Here is a 22,474-nt window from a genome sequence, read left to right on the forward strand (position 1 = left end):
TCAGCAGGATCCATCAACACTTTCTTGGTTGTGCTTGTATATTCAGGAGCCTCTGTCACTTTTGGGGCGTGACATGACAGCCAGGTAACGGGGTGGTGATGCTGGGAGAGGGCAGCACAGGACATCGGGTCTCCAAGGGGCTTGTGAAGAGCAGGCAGGCTTCACAGCGAGGTCCCTGCGGTGTAGCAGGAAGAGCCGATCTGCCTCGGATGCAGCTTGGATTGTGTTAGTTAATTGTCAGTCAGTAATCGGTTGAGTGTCATAAAAGGGAAGGACCAGGCTGGCCTTTGCTGGTAACGTTCCTCTTCAGTAACTACTCGTGTTGATATTGCAGTAGCTACTCACTGTGCGGGGAGCTTGGTTTACACATAGCGCGATGCTTGTTGTGAAGGACGTGCCCGCTGTGTAATAAAAGGATGAAAGGAGAAAGCGAGTCACGGAAGAGGGGAGAGAATGGCTAACTATCATGCAGCCGATCAGCAGCACCTCCAGGAGCATACCTGAGCTGTAAAGTGCTGCTGCCTCAGCAACCCCAGCACAGCTCTTTGCTCCCAAGCGTCACATTACAGCCCAGGCCTCCTGGGTCGTGGTCCAGCACCGCCGTATGAGCGAGACAGTGCTGCCATCACGGTGAATGCTGCCAGTGGGACACGTGCCCGATCTCACAAGCTACCATAAGTTAAGTCTCAATAACTTAGATAGCTGCCGCAGCAAAATTGAGTATCAAAGGGAGCATCTGTCTCAGAGCCAAATGCAATTGTGTTGGGCTCCAGGGGGAAAAGTCGTGCACTTTTGCTGAGACTCATTTCCCCACTGCCAGCCCTTCTGGTGCAAACCAGCAGTGATGGATGGGTTGGAGCAGGGGATCTGCTGATCTGTAGCGGCTGCGAGTCTGGACCGCTCATCCCCTAAAGCCGATGAACGTACCATAGAAACACTGACACGACCACCTTCGGGGCGGCGCGGCACAGCAGACAATGTGAGCACTGAGCTCCCACCCGTGACTGGGATGTCTGTGGTGGACAAACTGGCTATTAGCAGTCTATTGTTGTTCCAGCTGAACATGGGACACTTTTCTCAGGTTAGCATCGGCTGAGGAATAAGTGCCTAGTGTTTTGAGGCTGCTGGAATAATGACCGTCATTTTAATGCCTTCCTCGGAGCTGCCCTGATCTCACCAAGAGCCGGGAAGGGAAGAGCCAAGTGAGAACTGCTGACTGCACCGCACAGGGCTGTGGACACAGAGAAAGGCAAAATATACAAAGGCAGAACAAACCTCCTTTGTGTGCTCTTGTTACTGGGCTCATTGTCAGGACTGGGACAAACGAGAGTGGAAATGCACATCTAGCAAAACGGCTTTCCTTCCCACTCTCACCCGTGCATCAAGTACAGGTTATAAAGTCTCCAAAGGCTGGGCTTGCAGGAAGTTTTCCATAGCATTCACCGTTCCCAGACTATCTTCACGTCTGTTTGAGTCTCAGAGATCTGTACGTGCTCCATGTGGCTTGTGCTTTGCTTGTGTCATTGTCTCTTAACAACAATTTACCAACGAGTAATTGCAATGCTGCAAGTGAGGGAGAGAAACCCTGCTGTGCCGGGCGCTGTACACCCCACAAGCCTGTCTCACAACCGAGGAAAATGCAAACAAATTGGAAGGGAGGAAGGATGCGTTGTCATTCTTGATTAATAGCTGGGGAAACCGAGGCTTGCTGAGAGGGTCAGAGCCAGAGTGGAAGCCAGTCTTATGCATTTGCTACAGGATCATTTTTCCGCCCAAGCCTCCTCCGAACTGCAGACGTGAGAAGGGAGGACAGTGATCTCCTGGCTGCCATAATGACATTCCTGGTGCACTGCATTTGTTGTAATCATGGAAGCCAGTAGTACAGGAGAAAAAAAAATTGCAACGTGAGAATGGACTGACTCCCTGGGGACCCCAAGTTCCCTTTTCAATCATGCCCAGCACAGTCGCTGCCCTGGAATGATGGTCTTGCTGTTTGCTACAGGATTCCTGGAGATTAATAGGAATTGATTGCACTCCCATCCCTGCAGGACCTTGACCTCCTGGCAGGGGCTTTGCTCCCTGTGTAGGAGGGAAATGTCAGGCCCCCTGAATAGCAGAGCTGAGCAGCGGGAGGCAAATGTGGAGGGAGGAGATCTGGCCTTGCTCTCTCCCCTTATCACTCACCTTTAGGGGACACTAATTGCTGCAAAGGGCTCCATAGAAAATCGCCCTCGTGGCAGCTCCATCTGATGGGCAGGGTCCGCTGCCCATCCCAGAGGCTGAGCAGTATGCGGCCCCGGCTCTGCAGGGCAGTGCCGATCCTCGCTTCAGCTCAGAGCAGCCTCTGTCCATCTGAACTAATCTACCCGGGCACTCGGACTGTGCTTTGCAGCATCTGTCACGGGGAGGGAGCGGCTGGGACCTTGTTACCCCAGGGAGGATTTCATGCCGACAGCTGAGCAGCCGGGGAGACGTTCATTTGGTGGTCAGGGGCTGATATCCTTCCCTGCCCCTCCGACCTTGCCCTGGTAGAATTCCCAGCTGCTGTAGAAAATCCAGCATCGCCCCTGGTGTATGTCAGAGTCATCCTCAGCATGCTGTAATTTCCCTCTGACTCCCCGGAACAGCCTCAAATCTCTCCCCGTCCCCCTCCGTACACCTCCTGAGGACCTGACTCTGCCCCTGCCGAGGAAATTTGGAGCGGAGGAGGAATTCGGGTTGTGCCGAGCTCCTGTTTGCAAAGGAATGTGCACCATGGAGGGGCCGAAATCTCTCCCATCGCCTGTGCTCAGCGGTCTTGGCAGCTCATGCTACTTTTCCCTGCCCCTCGTCTGCACTGGAGCTTGGGAGGGAGCACATCAGCTGCCCAAAACAGAGACCTGCTGCTGGCCGGTGGGGAGGGCTGCTTGGCCCATGGGCTACGCTGGCAGGCTTTTGTTGGGTCTGACTTTTGTCTCCATGCCTTGCGATGTGAGGAGGGGCACGTATTCAACTGGTGCCTCGATTCGTTGTTTGTTTAGCCCTGTAGCCACATGCAGCGTTGCATGATAGCAGTGTTTGCAGAGCAAATACAGCTCTACGAGCAGAATTCACCATTTCTCTCATACTTGCAGGAGTGAATCAATGCTACCTAATAGCTAGAAGCATGAGCCGTAACTGCTGAATAGGACTGTTCATTTTGCCTTGTAAACACAACTGCTAATCTCTCTGGGGATAAAAAAAAGCTTTAAAAAAGCATACTATTCCCTCCAAGCCTTCCACCCTTTCAGCTGGGAAATGGGGGCAGGAGTCTGTTAAAATGGTAAGAAAAAAATGGAGCCACTTATCATTTGTGAAAAGCAATAAAGTGGTTATTGCTTGAAAGCCTTGCTTCCGAGCCCCTGCAATATGCTGAAGGAGAAAGGGGATAGTTTCATACACTGATGAGGGCTTGTCTGTGTCTAAAATACCTGTCTCTTGAATTCCACAGCAGAGAGCCAGAGGGTTTTGCTGTACAAATGCAAGAGAGATTCATGTGGATAGTCACAGCCCGAATGCCTATGGGAATAGTTCACTGAAAAATAGCGAGCACAGTTATTGCTAGTGCAGCGAATACGGCTTTGAATTCAGTGTTTAAAGAATCGTTAACATCTTTTCTTCATCATGTGATGAGCTTTCCTGACGGGATTCAGCTTTGGGCTCTTTGAAGTGTTTTAGCCAAGTATTTACTATCTGACTATATTACAGTAAATGCAGATCATTCACACTGCTGGCTTTAATCCCTGTTTCTTGGCCAAATTCCAGCCTGAGTGATTTCATTTTTGCCTGTTGATGCCTAAATTCCTTATTGCCATTTTAGACTGCTTCTTCCCGTTGTGTCCTACCATGCAACGTCGTGTTTCTGCATATTGTTGATCAGCCGGCTTCTTCCATCCCAGAGATGACTACAGTTCAGGGGTTGCTGTAATCCCCTTTGAGATCCTTCAGGCTGTAAAACAAGTGATGTCATTGCTTTGCTTAGCAAGTGTCACTTTCTCTCAGAAAGTCAATAAATGCCTCCACCTCCTTTACTACATTCCTGCAAAACATGGTGGAAAAAAAGAGGCAGTCGCTAGCAATTCTTCCTTTGAAATCCATGCCGGGAGAGAGGGCTGGGCTGCTCCGTTGAGCTGCAGAAGGGGATGCCTTTTCTCAGAAGAAATGCAGCCAGAGGGAGGACGAAGCCCCTCGCACCCCACGGTACTGCCCAGGGCAGTGTGTGGGGAGGGGTGCCCGCTGGGGACCCCGCATCACCTGCCCCATGCGATGTGCTGCAGCCTTCTAGCATGCAGGTCGCGGGATGCCATGCTTACAGGAGGGGAACAAATCCTAGCTTTAGGGCATCTGGATCCAAGTGGCCACTCGGGACAGGACAAATTCCTCTCTGGGAGCAGTGGAAGGCTGAGAACATGAACAGTCCCACAAATTCCAGCTGACAAACACTTTAATATGAACCCCATCACCAGATGCCAAGTAGGTCCGGGTCTAGCCACAATTGCACAGAGCCATAAAGATAATGAGTACAGGGCAGGCTTGTGCATAGCAGGAGAGGTAGCTAGCGATGTCGGTGCTATTTTTACCCCCACCCCACTTCCTCTCCGAGGAGTTTTATATTTAGCAGCCTGTAGCTGCTGGCACTCCAGTGGGTGACAAGGCGGGGAAGGATTCGGGCTGCAATTTGTGGAGCACAAATTTTTGTCGGTGCGAAGCTGTTTGCCTTCTAAACCATTTGCACCGTTTTGAGAAGGGTGAGTGGACAGGGGGGAGGTGGAAAGACCCTTTCCCCTCATATGCTTCTTCATTCACCTGGAGATGGAGAATCTTTTATATTCCCTTTATCTTTCCTGGTCCTGGAGTCAAGGGCCCTTCTGGGGGCTATGGATTGGCTTGGTGGGGGATTGTCAGAGCAGGAATTGCTCAGCAGCTCATGCTGAGCACCTTCCCGTGACCTTCTGGTCCTGCGGTGTGGCTTGCTCTCTTGACCATCCCGTGCCACTCCCTGCCAGGGTGGGACTTTGTCCCCAGCGTGGCAGGGTGACTGCTGTCCTTTGGGCACGGCAGGCGTGGGGAGGGTTGAGCGGCTCTGCAGCAGCCCCCAGCCCTCCAGCCCAGTCCCTCCCAGTGCCAGGCAGGGTGCTCTTTCCAAAACGGCAGGAAAGGGGATGGTGCTCAGAGCTGGGATCTCTCCTCCTTGGTACTGCAAGTGTGTTATCCAGCAGGTAGATACACTTCTTTCATCCACTGTTAGGGGTGCACATGATTGCTAAATCTCTCCTGAAACACAGAGCCTTCCTCTCCAAGCTGTGATTTAAGCATCTTGGGGGACTGGCGAGGGGCAATCTCGTCCAACTCTTTCTCTCTTCCCTGCCGGTTTCTGGTGAAGGCAGCCTGGCATCTTCAGGTGGATTTGAAGTCAGGTCATTGCAGCACTTGCTGCTGCGAATGTCTCCTTGCACTTGCTGTGTTACAGACATGTGCAAGGGTCGCTCAGGATGCTACCAGAGTGCAGTTCATTAGTGTAACCTTCACCAGAGATGCGTGGAAACTTGCTTATGCCCTAATTTGAAAGGATAATCACTGGGGCTTATCTGAACATTAATGTTGAAAGATTATCTTTCGTTTGAGCCTCTGTTGTACCTGCTGGGAGCATCGCGGATTTCCCCTGAGCTCCTGTTTCCTGTTTGGGAGTAAAACAGTGCCTAGCACAGGAGCCTCTGTAGCTTTTACTAGTGCCACTTTAGCAGCGTCAGCATGCGCAGCTGGAGCAAAACACTTCAGGTCGATTTAGTTCCTTGGCTGCCTGCAACACTAGTGGCATTTCCATACACCAGCAGTGCCTCGGTTAAAACTTGCTTAGCTTGCAAGGTAGGGCACCAGATCAGAGCCATGGGCTGGGAAAACGGTCTCCAAACCAAGTGTCAAGCTTTGCCTTCCCTTCAGAAGGAACAGCACTGCTTGGAGACTTTATTCTTGGCCATGAGGAAAGCACCCACATGGAGACTTTGTTAATGCAGCATTCACTAGTGCCAGTATCTTTGTTGTCAAAGCATGTTTCTGTAGTGCCGAGAAAACATTTAAATGTCTGAAGCCTGAAGTGGATGTGTCTAGCATCCTCCTGCCTCGCTTTGCAACTCAAAGCAGCCTCCAACCTCCCTTCCCACCCCCAGCCAAACACCCCAGCCCTGATTCCAGGTACACAAGCATTGCAGTCGAGCCTTCAGCTTTAGGGTTTTGCAGCATTAAAGGTGGGAGATGAGTGGGGATGTTTGAGGGGTGTGAGTGGTGAATCCCAGGGATTTTCAGGGGATTGCGCCCACAGCAGGGTGCCATGCCTCACAGCAGAGCATGGCAGACACGCAAACAGAGTGTTTATATTGCTGATGGATAATCTTTTAAGCTTTCAGATGCAGGCATGTCAACCCAAGTGTTCCCGTTGCCCTGGCGACGCGATGCATTAGCTCCCGGATGCCGTGTCTGATCGCATCAGTCTGGAATGTGATCACTGTTTGTTTGTGCTGATAAGCCCCGGAGGGGGCTGGGACGGAGCAGGGGAAGAGGGCTGCTGAGCTGCAGTGGGGACTCCCAGGAGTAGGGGGGCCGACCTGCTCCAGGGGTGCGGGAGAAGTCATGGGATGTGTGTGTCGGTGCAGGAAAGAACCGCTCTGTGAACCGCTCTGTGTAGCTTTTGATGCCTGTTTGTTACCAAGGGATGATTTTCCCCTTAAGATCCTCCCTTGGGCTGGTGGGTGAGAGTAGCATTAAAGGAGTCCGGTGCTGTAAAATGGAAATCCCTCGCCAGACAGGTTAGAGGGTTGAGACGATAAAGGCTGGTGGAGGAGCAGCCCTACGCTCATCAGATTGGGAGGGGGAGAGGGACAGACCCAAACCTCCTTGGGCCTGGGACTGGAAGGGGCAGAGCTGTGGCTGGTTGGGGGTGAGACACTGATGTTTGGAGTCCAGGGAGCAGGGAGCGTTGGCTGTTCGCTAGGTCTGTGCTCGGCGGGAGGAACACCTGAGTGCAGTGGGGCTGGTGCTAAAGACCAAGCCCTGCACAGGCAGCTCTGCAGCCCGGTCCCATCTGCGCTGCTGAGCTACAGACGGGCCTGGCAAGAGCCAAAGTAGGAAAGGCAAAGCGGCGTGTGGCTCCGAGACACCCAGAGCGAGCTCCCTCAGCCTACTCATGTGGCTGCTCAGACCCAGCACGCTTCGCCATGTGCCCCTTGAGGGTTTTCTTCATTTAAGGGTTTTATTGCTTTAATCAGATCCCTGGCTAAGGCGATTCTAATGCCCATACAGGATGAGTCATTCAAGAGCTTGTGAGCAAGCTGTGAGCTCAAAGCATCTCCCCTTGCTGTGGCTCTCAGGGATCCCCCCAGCCGGTACTGGCTTCACTTGGCATTTTGCTGCTGGCTCAGGAAGTCTTTCTTGCAAGGGCAAAGCAGAGACCAAACTGCCAGGGGAGAGGTGCCTCCTTGTACAGGGAGGAGTGTGGTACTGAATCTTTTCCGTCACTGTTTACTCTTTCTTGCTTTCCTTCTATTTCTACCCTGCTTTTCCCTGTCCCGGGCAACCCTGGAGTTTCCAAGGATGCTGTAAGGCACAGCCCGTGTCGGTACTTGTGATTCAGTGTGCACAGCCCTGCCCCGGGCTCATCTCTGATAACTAACTCAGAAAAAGCCCCCTGCACTTCTTGACCACAGTCAGCTGTTGAATTCATGAGGAACCTGATTCCTCTGGTGACCATGTGGCTCCTCTTTTGCTTTGACACAGCAGCGGTGCCTCGGAGAAGAGGATGTCCCTGGGGATCCTTGTAGGTCCCCAGCAGGGGAAATTCGGGTCGGGGTGCTGCCAGCCCCAAAGAGCAGGAGCTGTGGGGCTGGGGGCCACAGTCCCATGCATCGTCCAGCCCTCTCAGCCTGCTCTCTTCCCTTCCCCGCAGGGCTCTGCCATCCCTCGCAGCACAAGGTAAAATGAACAAGATGAAAAATTTCAAGCGGAGGTTTTCACTCTCGGTTCCTCGGACAGAGACCATCGAGGAGTCACTGACGGAGTTCACAGAGCAGTTCAACCAGCTCAACAACCGGAGGAATGAAGGTAAGGAGCCCCCAGGCCCCTGCCATGGTGCTGGGGCTGGTCGAGAGCATCTGGGGTCAGCGCTGCCAGCAAGCATCTCCACTGCAGTCCCCCCAGCCTTTCTCTGGGTGTGTTGAGGTGTGGAAAGTTACTGCCCCTTTGTCGGTGTTGCTTCCCCCATCTATCCTGCAGGATTAATAACACCTTGTCATTAAATCTGATCTGAAGAGAGATTTATACTTGCATAAGGAAAGCCTTATAGGAGAGAAAGGTATTTGCACAAAACAGAGAGGAGTGACACATCTGTGGTTAAGGTAGAGAGTGTGAAAGCGTGGGATCTCCTCCTGCCTGCCCAAAAGTGACAGTGCTCTTCGAGCCCTCTCTCCAGGGCTACAGGCTGACACTTCCACCAAGCCAAAGGCGCTGCTCTCTCTGTTCAGGGGAGCATCTGGGGCTCGCTGAACCGTCCTTTCCTCCTGGACCCACAGCCTTCTCCTGGCATGCAGTTTTCAAGGTCCCGGGGAACAGGGAGGTTTAGGGTAAACACCTCCATGAGCAGAATGGGGCACATCCCTTCCACAAGCAGAGCAGCTGCCTCACTGCAGGCTGGGGCAGGCTCCGCTGTCTCTGGCTATGGGCATATCAAGGGAGAGGCAATGCTTGAGGCATAAACTGGGAGCAGATCACGTCGAGGCAGCTGTGCATGGGCAAGCAGGCAGAGCTGCTGACAGGCAGGCGTTTGGAAACCGGATAAAGTTAGACTTGATTCATCCAGGGGTAAATTCGCTGCTGCGGGTGCAAGGCTGAAGGATCACGTCATTGCTGCTGCCTCCTACCAAAACAACTTGCTTTGCCACAGGCCAGCCTGTTCATGTGCCGGTGCCCCCGGCTCCACTCAGGTCATGTTCAAGCTTTTTTCCCCCTCACCCTGCAGCCACAATTGCTAGAAACTTTTGCTGCAAGCAGGGGCTGAGGCCATGATGTAATTGCCTGGCACTCGCATCTGCCCCAGCAGGGAGGGATCGTCTCTCTGCCAGGTAACCTGCTTGAAAGAGGAGATGCAGTAACCTAATTTAGAGCTGGCTTTCCTCACTCCTGCAGCTCCTGATGCTCTTCTTGTCCCTCCGGACACCCAGGCTGCCCTGAACAGCATCCCTTCATGGCCTCCTTCCCTGCTCCCCCCTGCACACACCTCCCCTCACACCCTAGCAAGCAGCGAGGGCTATAATTAGACTTGAGCCCTTAATTAGATGTGCAGAAGCTGTGGGGATAAAATGGTACAAGGCTAAGAAAGTCCTGGGCACTGACAGCTGCTGCTGCTGTTGCCTTCCTTGGGGGACCTCTGCTCTGAGATGTCTGAGCCTGGGCTCGTTATCTCTGCCGTGCAAACCGAGGCTTTGTTGGAGAGGCGATTTCCCCGTTCTTCTGCTTTAATGAAGCTTTGGTCACGGTTCTTCCTTTGCCCTTGAATGGCAAACCAGTGCATGCAGCATCTGCCCCCCCCCCCTCTGACCTCACTCCTGAGGTAGCCAGGAAAGAATAAGAGTGAAATCAGAGCAGACTGAGCCTGGGGCCAGGGCCGAGGGTGTTCCCGACCCCGTGGGTAGAGGCTGGACCAGAACTAGACTGTGACATGGTACGATTAGGAGATCCTCCTGCCTGCACCCGGGAATGCATCAGGGGCTCGGGGTCTGCCAGCACCACCCCATGGGGTACAGCTCCTCGCGTGCTGCTTCGGGACGCCCCGGTGCCAGCCCCCACCGGTTGGTCCCTCCCTGCCTGGACGCGGCACATCCTGGCCCTCTGCCACAGCTTTCCCTCCCTGGTGCCTCCTGCTCCCTGGTGCACGGTTCCCAGTGTGCACCCGCGCCCTCTCCCACGCAGGAGAGGCAAAACACGCTGCCCCTGCCGTACCCACCACCCCGAGCCCACTCCCTCCTGCCCGAGATCTCTTGATTAAGTTTTCCTTGGGGATTGTAAACAACCCCGAGAAGTCACCTCCACGGTGCCCTTAATCTCCGTCTCCTGCAGGCTGCTGCTGTTGTTTATGAAGAGCCCTGACAACCACATTTATCTGAGGCATCTCTTCGGCCATTTAATAAACCCCTCGTGACTGGGAGCTCTTTGCCCACAGCCCTGTGCCAAGAGGTCTTGGTGGGGGCTCGGGAGGGGGAAGGTGGAGGCGCCAGTGCCGGGGGGCAGAGCTGGGGGGGGCACAAGCCCCAGCACCCCGGGGTGAGGAGGCATTAGGGCATGATGTGGGAGTGTGATACTTCAGATGTGTAGGGGGACAGGATCGTTTTGGTGGTGCTGGAGGGGATGAGAAGGATGTTTATCTGCAAGTTGCTCTTTTTCAGGGTTTGATGGTGAGGTTTGGACCTCATGGGAGCTGCCTGGTCTGGAGAAGGCTCTGACTTTAGGGAAGCAGCAGTTCTCTCTGAGGTGTTGGTCTCCTCCATTTTACAGATGGAGAAATCAAGGTGCAAAGAGGCAAAATGACTTCGCTACAGTTGTGCAGAAAGCTGGTAGCAGAGCTGAGACTAGAGCCATGGCAGTCACTCTTGTGCTGCTTCTCTTCCCCATGAAACAGGGAAAAGCTTTGCTTCAGGTTTCACCTTCCTTGCTCAGGATCTCTGAACGTGCCCCTGGGGCTGATCTGCTGTCTGCACGGCAGGCAGGCTTGCCTGCAGTGATCTTTTCTCTCCTGGTGAGCGGATGACCCATGACAGTTCAGGCACTGTGATCACTCGCTCCAGAAACGAGTGCTAATCACGGCAGAGATCAGCACATCATTTTTTCTTTCATCACCTCACACAGCTCCTCAGGGGATTGCTTGCAGTTTTTATTTTCCCTCCAGCATCAGAAATCACAGGTTATCAGCATTCACAGGCAGTCTGCAAATCCTACATGACAGTGGCTGTGAGTGCCTCCACGTGTCCTTGGGGAGAAGGGTGATGCAGAGGCCAGAAGACCTTTTCATTAGATGCTCCAAAAGCATGTGCAGAGCTGCTCTGACTCTGGCAACGGGACAAGGCAAGGCCTTCTCGTGGGCAGAAACCTGCCTCGTCTGTTGGTGGTGCGGTGGGAAATCCCCAGCTCTGTCCTCTCCATCCCGTAACTCTCATGACCTCACCCACAGAGGCTGATAAAACGAGGCCTGAGAGAAGCAGAGCTGGCAAATGGAAAAGCAAACAGCTTTCCAGCCTGGACACATCCCATCACGGGCAATGTCACCTTGATGGAGTCTGACGATGCAGAGAGGGAAAGGGGGTGCCTGTGGTCAGAGCCTAATTCACTCAGAGCCTGAATTGGGGCGTCTGACGCCCCTCCGCCCTGCCAAGCATCCCTCCCCTGGGCAGCACAGCCATTGCTCGGCCACAATGGCTGCTCAGCTGCAGAGGCAGAGGTGGAAGAAAGCTCCTGGGTTAAGGAGAGCGCAGGCTGGGCTCTGTACAATATCTGATATCCTTGACAAAGGCCAGCACCATCTCCACATCCTCAGAGATGGGGAACCTTCTCCATGGCTGCTCCAGCCTCACATTAAGGCTGAAGGCAAGGAGGCTCCTTTCTTTCCTCCTGGGCTTCCCCAGTCACACATTTCTCTCCATACTCCAGATTTTCAGAGGTATCAGGTCTTGGTGTCTCCCATTTGCTTTGATAAGAGCTAGTGGCATTCAGCAACAGCTCCTATCTGTGCCAAGGCTTTGCCCCACACAGCCACCGCCTGGTCTGTCCTCCGAGGCCAAATAAGGTCTCACTATTCAGGCTGCAAAGCCTGTGTAACTCCCAGTTTGCAATGGCATAAATCAGAGCCCGATCTGGCCTTTGGAGTGCAAGGCCACAAAGAAGTGATGATGAGGGGGAGGAAGGAGGGTGAATAATCCAAGACCTCAGTGCAGCCCTGCCTCATGAGTATAACAGAGCTTTGAGAAGAGAGTTCACACTTAGCAAAGTAATTAAAAGTCGTAAGTCAGGCAAGCAGTGAAGGGTTCTGGCCCCTTTCCTTGGGAGATCAAAGCTTGTTTTGGCAAAGGCAGTGTTTAAATACGTTTATAAAGAAAGGTGGGAGGCTCGTCAAAGGCAGCCGCCGTGTCTGCGGTCTCACTTTAATTTGCTTTGATATCCCATGCAGCCTTATTATTTGCAGAGTGTCAGGGCTCGCTGTCATCCACATGAAATGCCGAGCAGAGTCAAACAGGCCCTCACGTTTGCACGCCCACAGCTTCTCATCTCCTCCCGTGAGCACCCGACAAGTTCCTCCAAGCCCGGGGGCAACCCCAGCCCTGAGAGAGCATCTTTGCGGGACTGGGCATCCCCGGGTGCTGTGGGCACCTCGCGGTGACACAGGATGGACTGGGCTGGCACATCCCGCCTGCCCTCTCTGGCCCCAGGGCAGCCCAAACACCTTTCCCCTCATCTCTGCAAATCTCTGTGTATTTTTACATGCTTTTCCCATGATATGGTCGTTCACATCCTTTGCGTATCCCATTCCCCTTTGCTGGCACTAGAATGCCCAGGTTGTCATCTTACCTCTGGCTTTACATCTGATGCTCTTGTAGATGAGGAGAGATTGACACTAACCTGGGTGGGCTGCTGGTTCAGGGTGACAGTGCTGCTGGTTTGCACCTTTCAGGGACAGGCTGCATCTTTTACCAAGTCTTTGGGCGTGTTTACCTATGGGAACCAGCACAAATTCACCCAAACTATCATTTAAAGTGGATTAGTTGAACTCCGTTCAGTCAGATTTTAAATGGCCTTCGGGTTTTTTTCAGATAATTTGCTTAGGAAGCGAGCAAGTTAAAAAGATTTGATTCAGTTTAATTGATCCATGTTAATTTTATACCTGTGGTTAATTCAGGGTAAGATTCCTGACTGTTCCTGCACAGACAGATGGCCAGAAAGGGACAGGGACCAGAGTCCCGCAGCGGTCCTGGGAGAAGGGGTGACTCTGTGCCTCGTTCTTGCTTGTCTGCCCAAAAACTCCTGGCACTGTTTCAGATGCTCCCAGGCCCAGTGGCATGGGCTGAACCCATCCCTTACGTGCGGGCTGTCTATCGAGGACACCCTGCGTCTCTTAGCTCGCAGGTCCCCTGGTCCCCCACTGACCATGGCACAAAACCACATCTTTTCCCAGGTCACTTGCCTGCCACCTCTCATCCATCAGATGAGCAAACTGCAGCCAGGTCCCAGCCCTGCTCACCACCCCGTGAAAGCCAGCCCGCCCTCTCCAGTCTTCAGCAATGAGATCATCGCTGGCTGCCTGAGCACATTTGGGATCCGTGCGCTGAAATCTGCATTAGGCGTAGCAGGGGATTGTCTCTGTGCAGCTCAAGGAAAGGGTTTGGCAAGGAGCAGGGCTCAGTGGCTCAGCCTGGGACATCACAGGTCCTCCCTGGGGTGTTTCCCTCCTGCAATGTTCCTCCTTGCTCTGGGGAAATCACTGCAGGGTGCCTGGATGCATGGAGGACACCGGTGCTTCATGGCGGGGTCCTTGGACCCCAGAGGCCTTGCTAACTTGGAGCAAAGTTTAGATAAGAAGGGAGAGTGTTGTATGGCCACCGGGAAGGGGACAAAACGGTCGTCCCTTCTTGGCCCCACACCTTTCCAGAGGGAGGTGCATCCCTCCCTTGGGGAGTTTGTTCTCCCCATCCCAGCACATCCAGTTAGCCCTGCCTCCTCCATCCCAGCACACCCAGTTAGCGCTGCCTCTTTCTGAACGGCCCCTTGGAAACAGCATCTGTGTGAATCAGGGGAATCCACTTCGCTGGGGTCCAGGCGACCTGCGTTGAACTTGTCGATGTTTTTCTGTGCCACTGTCTGGGTCTATGCATGCCAGAATATTCCTGCCAACCAGCTGTTAATTACAGAGTGAGGAGGTTTAAGTGCAAGCCTCAAACTGGAGACCAGAGGGAGCTCAATGGCTTATTTTGTTCTGATTGCTTGCTCCTTTCAGGGTTTCTTGGGCTCAGTGAGGCTTCACACTGGAGTCCCAAGAGAAGAGTTATTTTTCTGAGCTGCTTTGGTTTTCAAGAGAGCTTTTGTGCTTCTAAGGACTGTGTGTCTGTCTAAGCACAGCAGGTTGGGGCAGGAAAGCCTGGAGTGTTTTGTTTTGCAATAAGTGATTCTGCAGCCTTTAATCCCAAACACCTTCTGAGAAACGGTCCCATCCTTGGAGGAAAGTACCCTGAAGTCTGTTAGTTTTGGTGGTTCCTGAGGCAGATTAGGTACATGTGCTTGTAAGCTCCCCAGAGGCAGGGCTCTCTTTCTGTTTTGCTTTTGTACAGACCTAGCACAGAGGGATCCAGAGCCGCAGTCAGGCACCTAGGTGTTCCTAAAGTGCAAATCGTGTTTTGTCTAATGTGACGTTAGTGAAGATAAGGCTGGGAAGTTAAGATGAATACTCACCCGTGCAAAACCCCGTGGTGCTGCTGCAGAGGGATGAGCTGCTTGGCGATGCTGCCTGGCGGGTTGAGCACTGGACAGGGATGTGGGAGATCTTGGGTGGCCTTGGGGGTGAAGCAGTTGCCCTCTCTGCATCCCCCTCCTCGTCTGTCAAAAGAGACCATTGCAGGGGGCTGCACGAGGGCACTTTGGGGGTGCTGCTGAGCAGAGCTGTGTGGGTGGCGATGCACCAGGAGTCTGGAGCAAAAAGCAGGTATTCTCTCTGCCTCCTGGATAGGGAGGAGGAAGACGACTTTCCCATGGCCCCAGAGCATCTTCCTGCCCTCCTTTCACTCTCTTTTCTCCAAAGCAAGTGCCTTGGGCCTTGGCACTTCTGCTACCATTCCACCAGCTCACTGTCCTTTCTTTTTGTCCTCAGACCTGGCTCAAGGGCACCTGCAGCTGGGACACCTGGGCAGGGACTTCCGAGCAGACACCAGCCCCGTCTCCCCCTCCGAGGTGGAAGGCCAGTCCCCGATGGCCGTGCGCTACCGCAACAACAACCAGCGTCGCTTCTCCATGGAGGCAAGTACTGCTGCAGGCCGGAGCGGGCAGGAGGGACGTGGCAAGTTCTGGTTGTCACCTGCCTGCTGGCTGGAAGAGCTGGTGTTTGATTCGTGGGGACCTGGCAGTCTCAGACACAAGCCCTGACATCCTCTTGGGTGCACTCAACATGACTTCCATGGTACCTGACAAAGCCCAGTGCACATCCCCATGCACACGCATGCATGCACACCTTCCCTTTTCCTTTGACTAAGGGTCCCACAGATGCTGCACCCATTGCTTTGGTATTAACATCAGCTGTAGTTAGAGAGCACTTCCCCTTGATTGTCTCTGTACAGTCCTCCTTTCACCAGATGCATTCATCACCCGCTCTTCTGGCCCTCTCCGCAGGATGTCAGCAAGCGTCTCTCCCTGCCCGTGGACATCCGCCTGCCCCCCGAGTTCTTGCAGAAGCTGCAGATGGAGAGCCCAGAGTTCCCCAAGCCCCTCAGCAGGATGTCCCGACGGGCTTCCCTCGTAAGTCTCACCATGCAGAGCGAGCAGCAGAGGCATGGCATCTCGCTTCATGCATACAAGTCCCAGCCAGCAGATGCATGTGCTGATTGCCACCCACCCATGCAGTCATGCCCTGCTGTGTAAGCTCCCTTGTACAGCCTGTGTGTCATGGAGATACACACACACACATCCCTGCGCATGCAAATCCCTTTCTGCACACTCCCAGCAGTACACATTCCCTCCACCACACACATATGCGTCTCTTCCCCCGTATCACTCCTACACATGCACATCTGCATACTGCTGTGCAAATCCCCAGGCCTGCACATTCCTTCACTCACCTCTGCACATACCTGACTTCCCTCTTGGCCTAGCTCCTTCCAAAGGGGAGGAGGTGGAAAGCCTCCTGCAGTTTAGCAAGTAGTGGAGCCTCTGCTAGTTGAAATGCAAATGCTGATAAATAATGAATTAGCCTTTGCATTAGTGTTGGCCTTTCAGTTTCTTTACTGCAGAGCATCAGCATATGTAGGAGCAAAAACCCGGTGCCCTGTTTACAAATGTGCAAGCATGTGTCCTGCTGCCCAGGAGTGCTCAGTGCTATACAGATACAACAGCGAGGTCTCAGCAGGCATCTTCAGATCTGGCATGCCTATTCAGGGGGAGGGAAGAGAAAAGGAGAGCTTGCATTTACCTGCCTGTTCTGTCTGATCAATAAAATAAACACAGCCAGAATAACATGCCATTAATATTCATGGTCCCCTCCATGAATAAGGCATGCCCCTGCAAAACTCGCAGTATGGCTCTAGGGGGGTGTACAGCACCTCAGATTGCAGCAGTCACTTCATTTCCCTGCTCAGGACACATCTGTTCCCAGAGAGTTTGGGGAAGCCAAAATGGGAGTAAAAAGACAGTCCAAATCCAGCCTGCGTGAGCAAGAAAGCAGCTTCCTTGCTGCGTGTGGCAGCTTGTGAGAGCTTGGTGGTCTGGTCAGTGCCTGTTGCAAGGAAAAAGTCTTCTCGTGGGGCAGATCTGGTGCGCAGGGGAGGCTGCAAGAGCACCCCAGACCTGGGGCTGCTGGTTCTTCAGGCAGAGCCCTGGGCACAGTGCAGGGGGCTCCTTCGGTGCCTCCCCCAGGGGACTCTTGCCCTGCATAGCCCGTGTCTTTGCCTCCTGATTGACAGCTGTCCATCCAGCTCCATCTGCTGATGGTGAGCGGCATGGCATGAGCCCTTGGCTCGGGAGAGGGGGCAGCGCTGCTGGCTTGGGGGGCCTTTAGCTGGGCTGGAGTCAGAGCTGGCTGCTGGCCTGGGACGACACCGATGCAAACATATTTTGTGGGAGAATGACACCAGGAGTAATGACATAAAGGAGCAATGATTTGCCTTGGGCCCTGTTGTGCTGGGAACCATCCCCTGCCTGGCACACAGATAATCCAAACTGACCGAGGAGTTATCTCTGTCCCCACAGAAAACTGGAATTCCAGGGGTCTGCTAGGAGTGACACCTAAATCTGTGGCCTTGCAGTGGTTACCCTTCTTTCACTGGGTGCACGAGAACAGGTCTCAGCAGTACGTTAAAGAGTTACTGTTCCAAATGGGAAAATGTCCCTTTCACGCTTGATTTGAACAGCACACAGAGAAATGAACGGAGGCACAGTATAGACCAGGACGTAGGAAAGCACTCAAGAAAAGGGCTGGGCATCAGCAGCAGGATCCCACGAGGCTTCTCCAATAGAAAGGGCATCAGCTCTTTGCAAATCACAGCTCTTGTTGGACTTGGCCGCTGCTGGTGGCGTGTCAGGGTGGTGGGTGAGAGGAGAAGGGAATTGCGGGGGTGGCAGTGGGAAGGGGCAGTCGTGCAGGCTGCGGTGCCCTGGGGTACGCGATGCAGGTGCCATCCATTTTGCCTAAGCAGCCAGTCGGTTGTGAAGGTTTTCTGATTGATTGTCTGGTTGCCTGCACGGCTTCTCCAGGAAAGTACTTAGATCAGCTGGGCTTCTGCATGCAAACACCTGCCTTGACTGATCTGCCCCCAAAGCTGTTACTGTCCACTGTCCTTGACCTTCCCCCTGGAGATGAAGCCATCTCTGGATGAGATCCCTCCCAGTGATGTTTTCCTTTCTCTCTTACAGTCAGATATTGGGTTTGGGAAGCTGGAAACCTATGTTAAACTGGACAAACTGGGAGAGGTGAGTAGACTGTGAAACCCCTGGAAGGATTTAAATTAAGTTAGAAGGGCAGCTTGAAGTGCAAAGGGCAGGCTGTAGCCAAATTTCTTCAATATCTAGCAATCTTTAGACCAAGTCTTTCTGTGGACTTCTGTCTTGGCCCCGTAGCTTCAAATGATCCTTCCTCCAAATGTTATGGAGTATATCAGTGTTGTGCCACCCTGGTAAATGGTCTGCATGGCTTGTATTTTCTCTCTCCCCATCCAGGGCACTTACGCCACTGTCTTCAAGGGACGCAGCAAGCTGACCGAAAACCTGGTTGCCCTGAAGGAAATCCGCCTGGAGCACGAGGAAGGGGCACCTTGCACGGCCATACGGGAAGGTGAGGGCAGGAGGGGCTTTTCCCCATCACAGCCCTCACGAGCAATGCTGGGTCACGGGTGGATTTGGGACGGGTGGTGCAGGTGGACACGTACACCTGCAGTCACGCAGAGGGCAGTCCCAGGTCCTGCTGCCCCAACCTGCCGTCTCCTGTCCTTGCAGTGTCGCTGCTGAAGAACCTGAAACACGCCAACATCGTGACCCTGCACGACATCATCCACACAGAGCGCTCCCTCACCCTCGTCTTCGAGTACCTGGTAGGCCTGGGGGAGCTTTCTGCAGGAACGGGGGGATGGCTGCCTTTCTGCGGGTGGGTGATAGGGGCTGAGGGAAAGACAGGCTGACTGCTTCTCGTTGCAGGACAACGACCTCAAGCAGTACCTCGATAACTGTGGGAACCTGATGAGCGTGCACAACGTGAAGGTAAGAGGGTGCTGCCTGGGACCCCGTACCCCTGCCTCTCCCCACATGTGGGGTGCTCACCCTGAGTGCAGTCTAGGGTGTTGCAGGGCTGGGTGAGGCTGGATACCCCTTCCCTCTTCAGGTCAGCCTTCTTACTCTTCTTCGACCTTTTCCAGCTTGCTCTGATGCTCCACCAGCATTTCTTCAGTCATTGCCACCCTAAATAAAATTACTGTGCATGCAGACTTTGTTCATCCCCTTTTCTGGATTGCTGGTGATGGGTCTGAACAGTTGTCTGCAGTGCGTCCCACCCCATGCCAGCTTCGAGGGGTCTTTCCTGGCCATGAGTTTGAGAGCCCTTGAGACAGACTCACTTTTGGTGCCCGTGTCCCTGTGCTAAATGCAAACCCCTTCTGCTCCCCACAGATCTTCATGTTCCAGCTGCTGCGTGGTCTGGCTTATTGTCATGGGAGAAAGATCCTGCACCGAGACCTCAAACCCCAGAACCTGCTCATCAACGAGAGAGGAGAGCTCAAGCTGGCTGACTTTGGTAGGCAGGCCTCTCTGGGGAAGATGCAGCATTGCAAGGAGGTGCAGCTAGGAGCAGCTCCTTGATGCCCATCCCTTTCATCCTCAGGACTAGCCAGAGCCAAGTCAGTCCCTACGAAAACCTATTCCAATGAGGTGGTCACGCTGTGGTACCGGCCCCCCGACGTCCTGCTGGGATCTACCGAATATTCCACACCCATTGACATGTGGTGAGTCACAGCTCCAAACTGAGCTTCCTGGGCTCTCCGAGATGCTGGGTCGGGCATTCCATCTGTCTGCCAGTGCACCATATGTGCCTATAGTGTTGGTTACACCAGAGGTTGGTGGGCTCTCCCAGAGGCCATGCTGTTTTCTGTGTCCCCTGGGGCTCAGGGTCTTTGGAGCATGCTGTCCTCATCAGGGGTGAATGGTTACCTGTAGCAGAGAAGTGACGCAGCTCTTGGAGCTCATTTCCCTCTCCAGGAACTTCGGTCCTGGCCAAGGGGTGGTGGGGTGTCCACAGGGCTTCTCCGTCACTAATCCCAGAGCCTCTGCTGCTGCTCTAGGGGTGTTGGGTGCATCCACTACGAGATGGTCACCGGACGGCCCATGTTCCCTGGCTCCACGGTGAAAGAAGAGCTGCATTTGATCTTCAGGCTGCTGGGTGAGTCTTCTGCTGTCTCCCAAATCTCCACGCGAGGGCAGTGGCTGACTGCAGGAGCGGTGACAAAGCGCAGCCTCAGGAGCCTGGAGGGAGCCCGCTGGCAAAGCCTTGCAGAGGCGTGGGCAGGCGTGGGCAGAGGCTGCCTGCAGCCCCCCTCCAGGCTTGCAGTCAGCAGAGGTGTGAGGGCGAGGAGCTCCTCGCCAGCTGCCCCGTGGGATGCGCAGGCGAGTCCCAGCCTGCTGGGGAAATTCGTATCCTCTCTCCTGGGCAGGACACTGGCACTCACATGCATGAGGGTCTTCTCTCTGCACCAAATGCACATGACAGGTTTCCCTCTCTCCCCCTCCCAGGAACCCCAACAGAAGACACCTGGCCTGGAATAACATCCAACGAGGAGTTTAAGGCTTACAATTTCACGCAGTACCGAGCCCAGCCGTTAATAAATCACGCCCCAAGGTACCTCCTTGAGCAGGGACACATAAGGCATGGTGGGCTTGCACTGGTTGTAAATGGGAGCCTGGGGAGACCAGTTTCATTTCCTCCTTGTGGTGCTGGCAGCTTCTGAATGCAGCTGTGCATTGGAGGTCCCAGCTGCCACTTGTCCCTTGCATTGACTATTGCAATGTCTCCTGGGTGCAATAATGCTCCATTTCTTATTTCCTCCTTCTCTCAGGCTGGACTCAGAAGGCATTGACTTGCTGATGAACCTCCTTCTGGTGAGTGGTAGAGCAGTCCAGGTGGATGGCAAAGGGATTTGCTGAGGTGAAGGTACTCTGGCTGCCCTCACACTGATTTTGGAGCTATGCAGGAGAGGAGCTGTGACTGCAGAATAAGCCAGAGCCCTACAGCTATGGCCGTGTAGATGCTATCCCAAACCACCTCCCATTAAGGACGGTGAACCATCCCGCATCCTGTGTCCTCTCACACACAAGTGAGAGGATACAAACCTGATGATCCATAAGGTACGACATGGCCGGTGCACTCCTATGGTCACACAGTGTGTGCTGTCCCTTGTGCACATGCAAATGGCACTGGTAATTGCCATGGTGTGCACAGTGTTTGGACATGCTATCACCCACGCAGCATATGAAATTGCTTGGGCGCTTACATGTGCGTAGGTGCACAGATGTGCACACGTCCTGTATGGGGCCTCTGTGCCTTCTCGCACGTGCAGACTCTGTGTAATCGCCTTTCTCTGGGGCTTTGTGCAGTACGAAGCCAAAGGCCGGATTTCGGCGGAGACAGCCCTGCGGCACGCTTACTTCAAGAGCCTGGGAGAGCGGGTGCACCTCCTGCCCGACAGTAAGTGCACGCTGTCCTCTTGCCTGGGGGATGTGTAGCAAAGAGCTTCTGTGCAGCCCGAGGGTGGAGGTTTGCAGCCAGGTTTCTTCAGATGCCTCTTGTCTTTGCTCACTCAGAGGTGCTCCTGCAGCAGAGTGGGGTGGGAGCTTGGTGGCTGCGAGAGCAAGAAACAGTTTGGGTAGAAAAATATGGAGTAGGAGTAAGAGTGTGAGAGAAAAGCTCTGATGAGGTGCAGTGCTGCACTTGGGCACTCCCTCCCTCCTGGCTCCGGGTTTGCAGACCGCTGCCGGCTCAGCCAGCTGGACTGACGCCTCTCTCTCTGCCCCCTCTGCCTAGACGTCTCCATCTTCTCCCTGAAGGAGATCCAGCTTCAAAAGGACCCTGGCTACCGAGGCTCAGCCTTTCAGCAGTCAGGTAGGACTGGAGAAAATCATGCTGACCTCTCCCAGATGGTGCCATGGACTGCGCTGGCACTGGGGTTACTCCCAGTGGGTCCCGCATAGGAAAAAGCCAAACCTGCTCCCTGCTTTAGTTCACAAATTATCCCTGGGGCATCCTTGATTGTCACCTACCGTGGTACCAAAGTCACATCTAGGTGCCCTGAGGCGCAGCTCCCTCCTCTGTGAATGCCGTGGGCTTGTAACCTCCTAACCCAGAGCAGCACAGAGCTCAGCTTCTCTGCAAAGTGCCGCTCACCGTCTGACCTCTCTGACCCATCTCTCTCTCTCTTCCTCAGCCCGAGGGAAAAACAGGCGGCAGAGTATATTTTAAACTTGGATCTCTTGTTCCCCTTGTCACCATGGAGATCAAAACACTGAGAAAGGAGATGACAACACGCTCCCACCTGACCCACTGCAGAATTACTGACTCGAGCAGGACGATGAAGCGCCCTTGGCTGCAGGCTCTCCCCTGCCTGTCCCCAAAAACACAGTCCCTAGCAGCTGCTGTTGATGGACCTGTGGCCTTTTTCCCCTCTTATTTTCATGTTGCCCCCATCAGATGTGAGCTGCCACCCTCTGTGCCGGTGCTCTAGTGAGGAGCTGCCCTGGGCATTGCCCGGAGCGCAGGATCGTGTGCTGCCCCAGGGAACCACTCTCTGCCCTTGGGGGGTGAGCCGGGCACGGGGAGGTTTTAGGAGCGGGGGATTGTATCCCCAAAGCTGGGCTGTGGATCATAGCGTTTGGCCCAGGCAGGCATTTCTGAAAACATACCTTTGCTCAGACAACCTGCTCTGCACCCCCTGTTTCTTGGGGAGACACTTTGCAGCCACGTTACGAGTCGGAGGCATGACCCAGCCTGGCGCTGGAGAGACTGCCCCTGAAGCACAAAAACCAGGGCAGCCCTCCCCTATTTGCCCTTGCCTCTGCCTACAAAACCCCTTTTTCTCTCCCCATCTTTGGTACCTGAATCCTGACAAGGATGGAGCAGCTGGGAGGAGGGGGCTTTCCATTGCTTCCTCCAGCATCTCCCCCTCCTTGCCACCATTGCGTTTCCAAATTC

At 54.0% G+C, this 22,474-nt stretch overlaps 1 protein-coding gene across 1 annotated transcript; it reads left to right on the plus strand.

The window, feature by feature from the left end:
- The first annotated feature begins 7,988 nt into the window (after positions 1-7,988).
- On the plus strand, positions 7,989-21,745 carry CDK18 (cyclin-dependent kinase 18). Its single transcript, XM_009584079.1, has 15 exons — positions 7,989-8,112; positions 14,924-15,057; positions 15,427-15,552; positions 17,662-17,718; positions 17,965-18,079; positions 18,241-18,335; positions 18,439-18,501; positions 18,907-19,030; positions 19,118-19,238; positions 19,575-19,672; positions 20,023-20,128; positions 20,346-20,388; positions 20,884-20,974; positions 21,311-21,388; positions 21,711-21,745. Exons 1-15 carry the CDS (start codon positions 7,989-7,991, stop codon positions 21,743-21,745), a joined length of 1,410 nt encoding a protein of 469 aa, XP_009582374.1.
- Positions 21,746-22,474: the final 729 nt, after the last annotated feature.

This window comes from Fulmarus glacialis, unplaced genomic scaffold, assembly GCF_000690835.1.
Source record: "Fulmarus glacialis isolate BGI_N327 unplaced genomic scaffold, ASM69083v1 scaffold22520, whole genome shotgun sequence".
Taxonomy (NCBI): Eukaryota; Metazoa; Chordata; class Aves; order Procellariiformes; family Procellariidae; genus Fulmarus; species Fulmarus glacialis.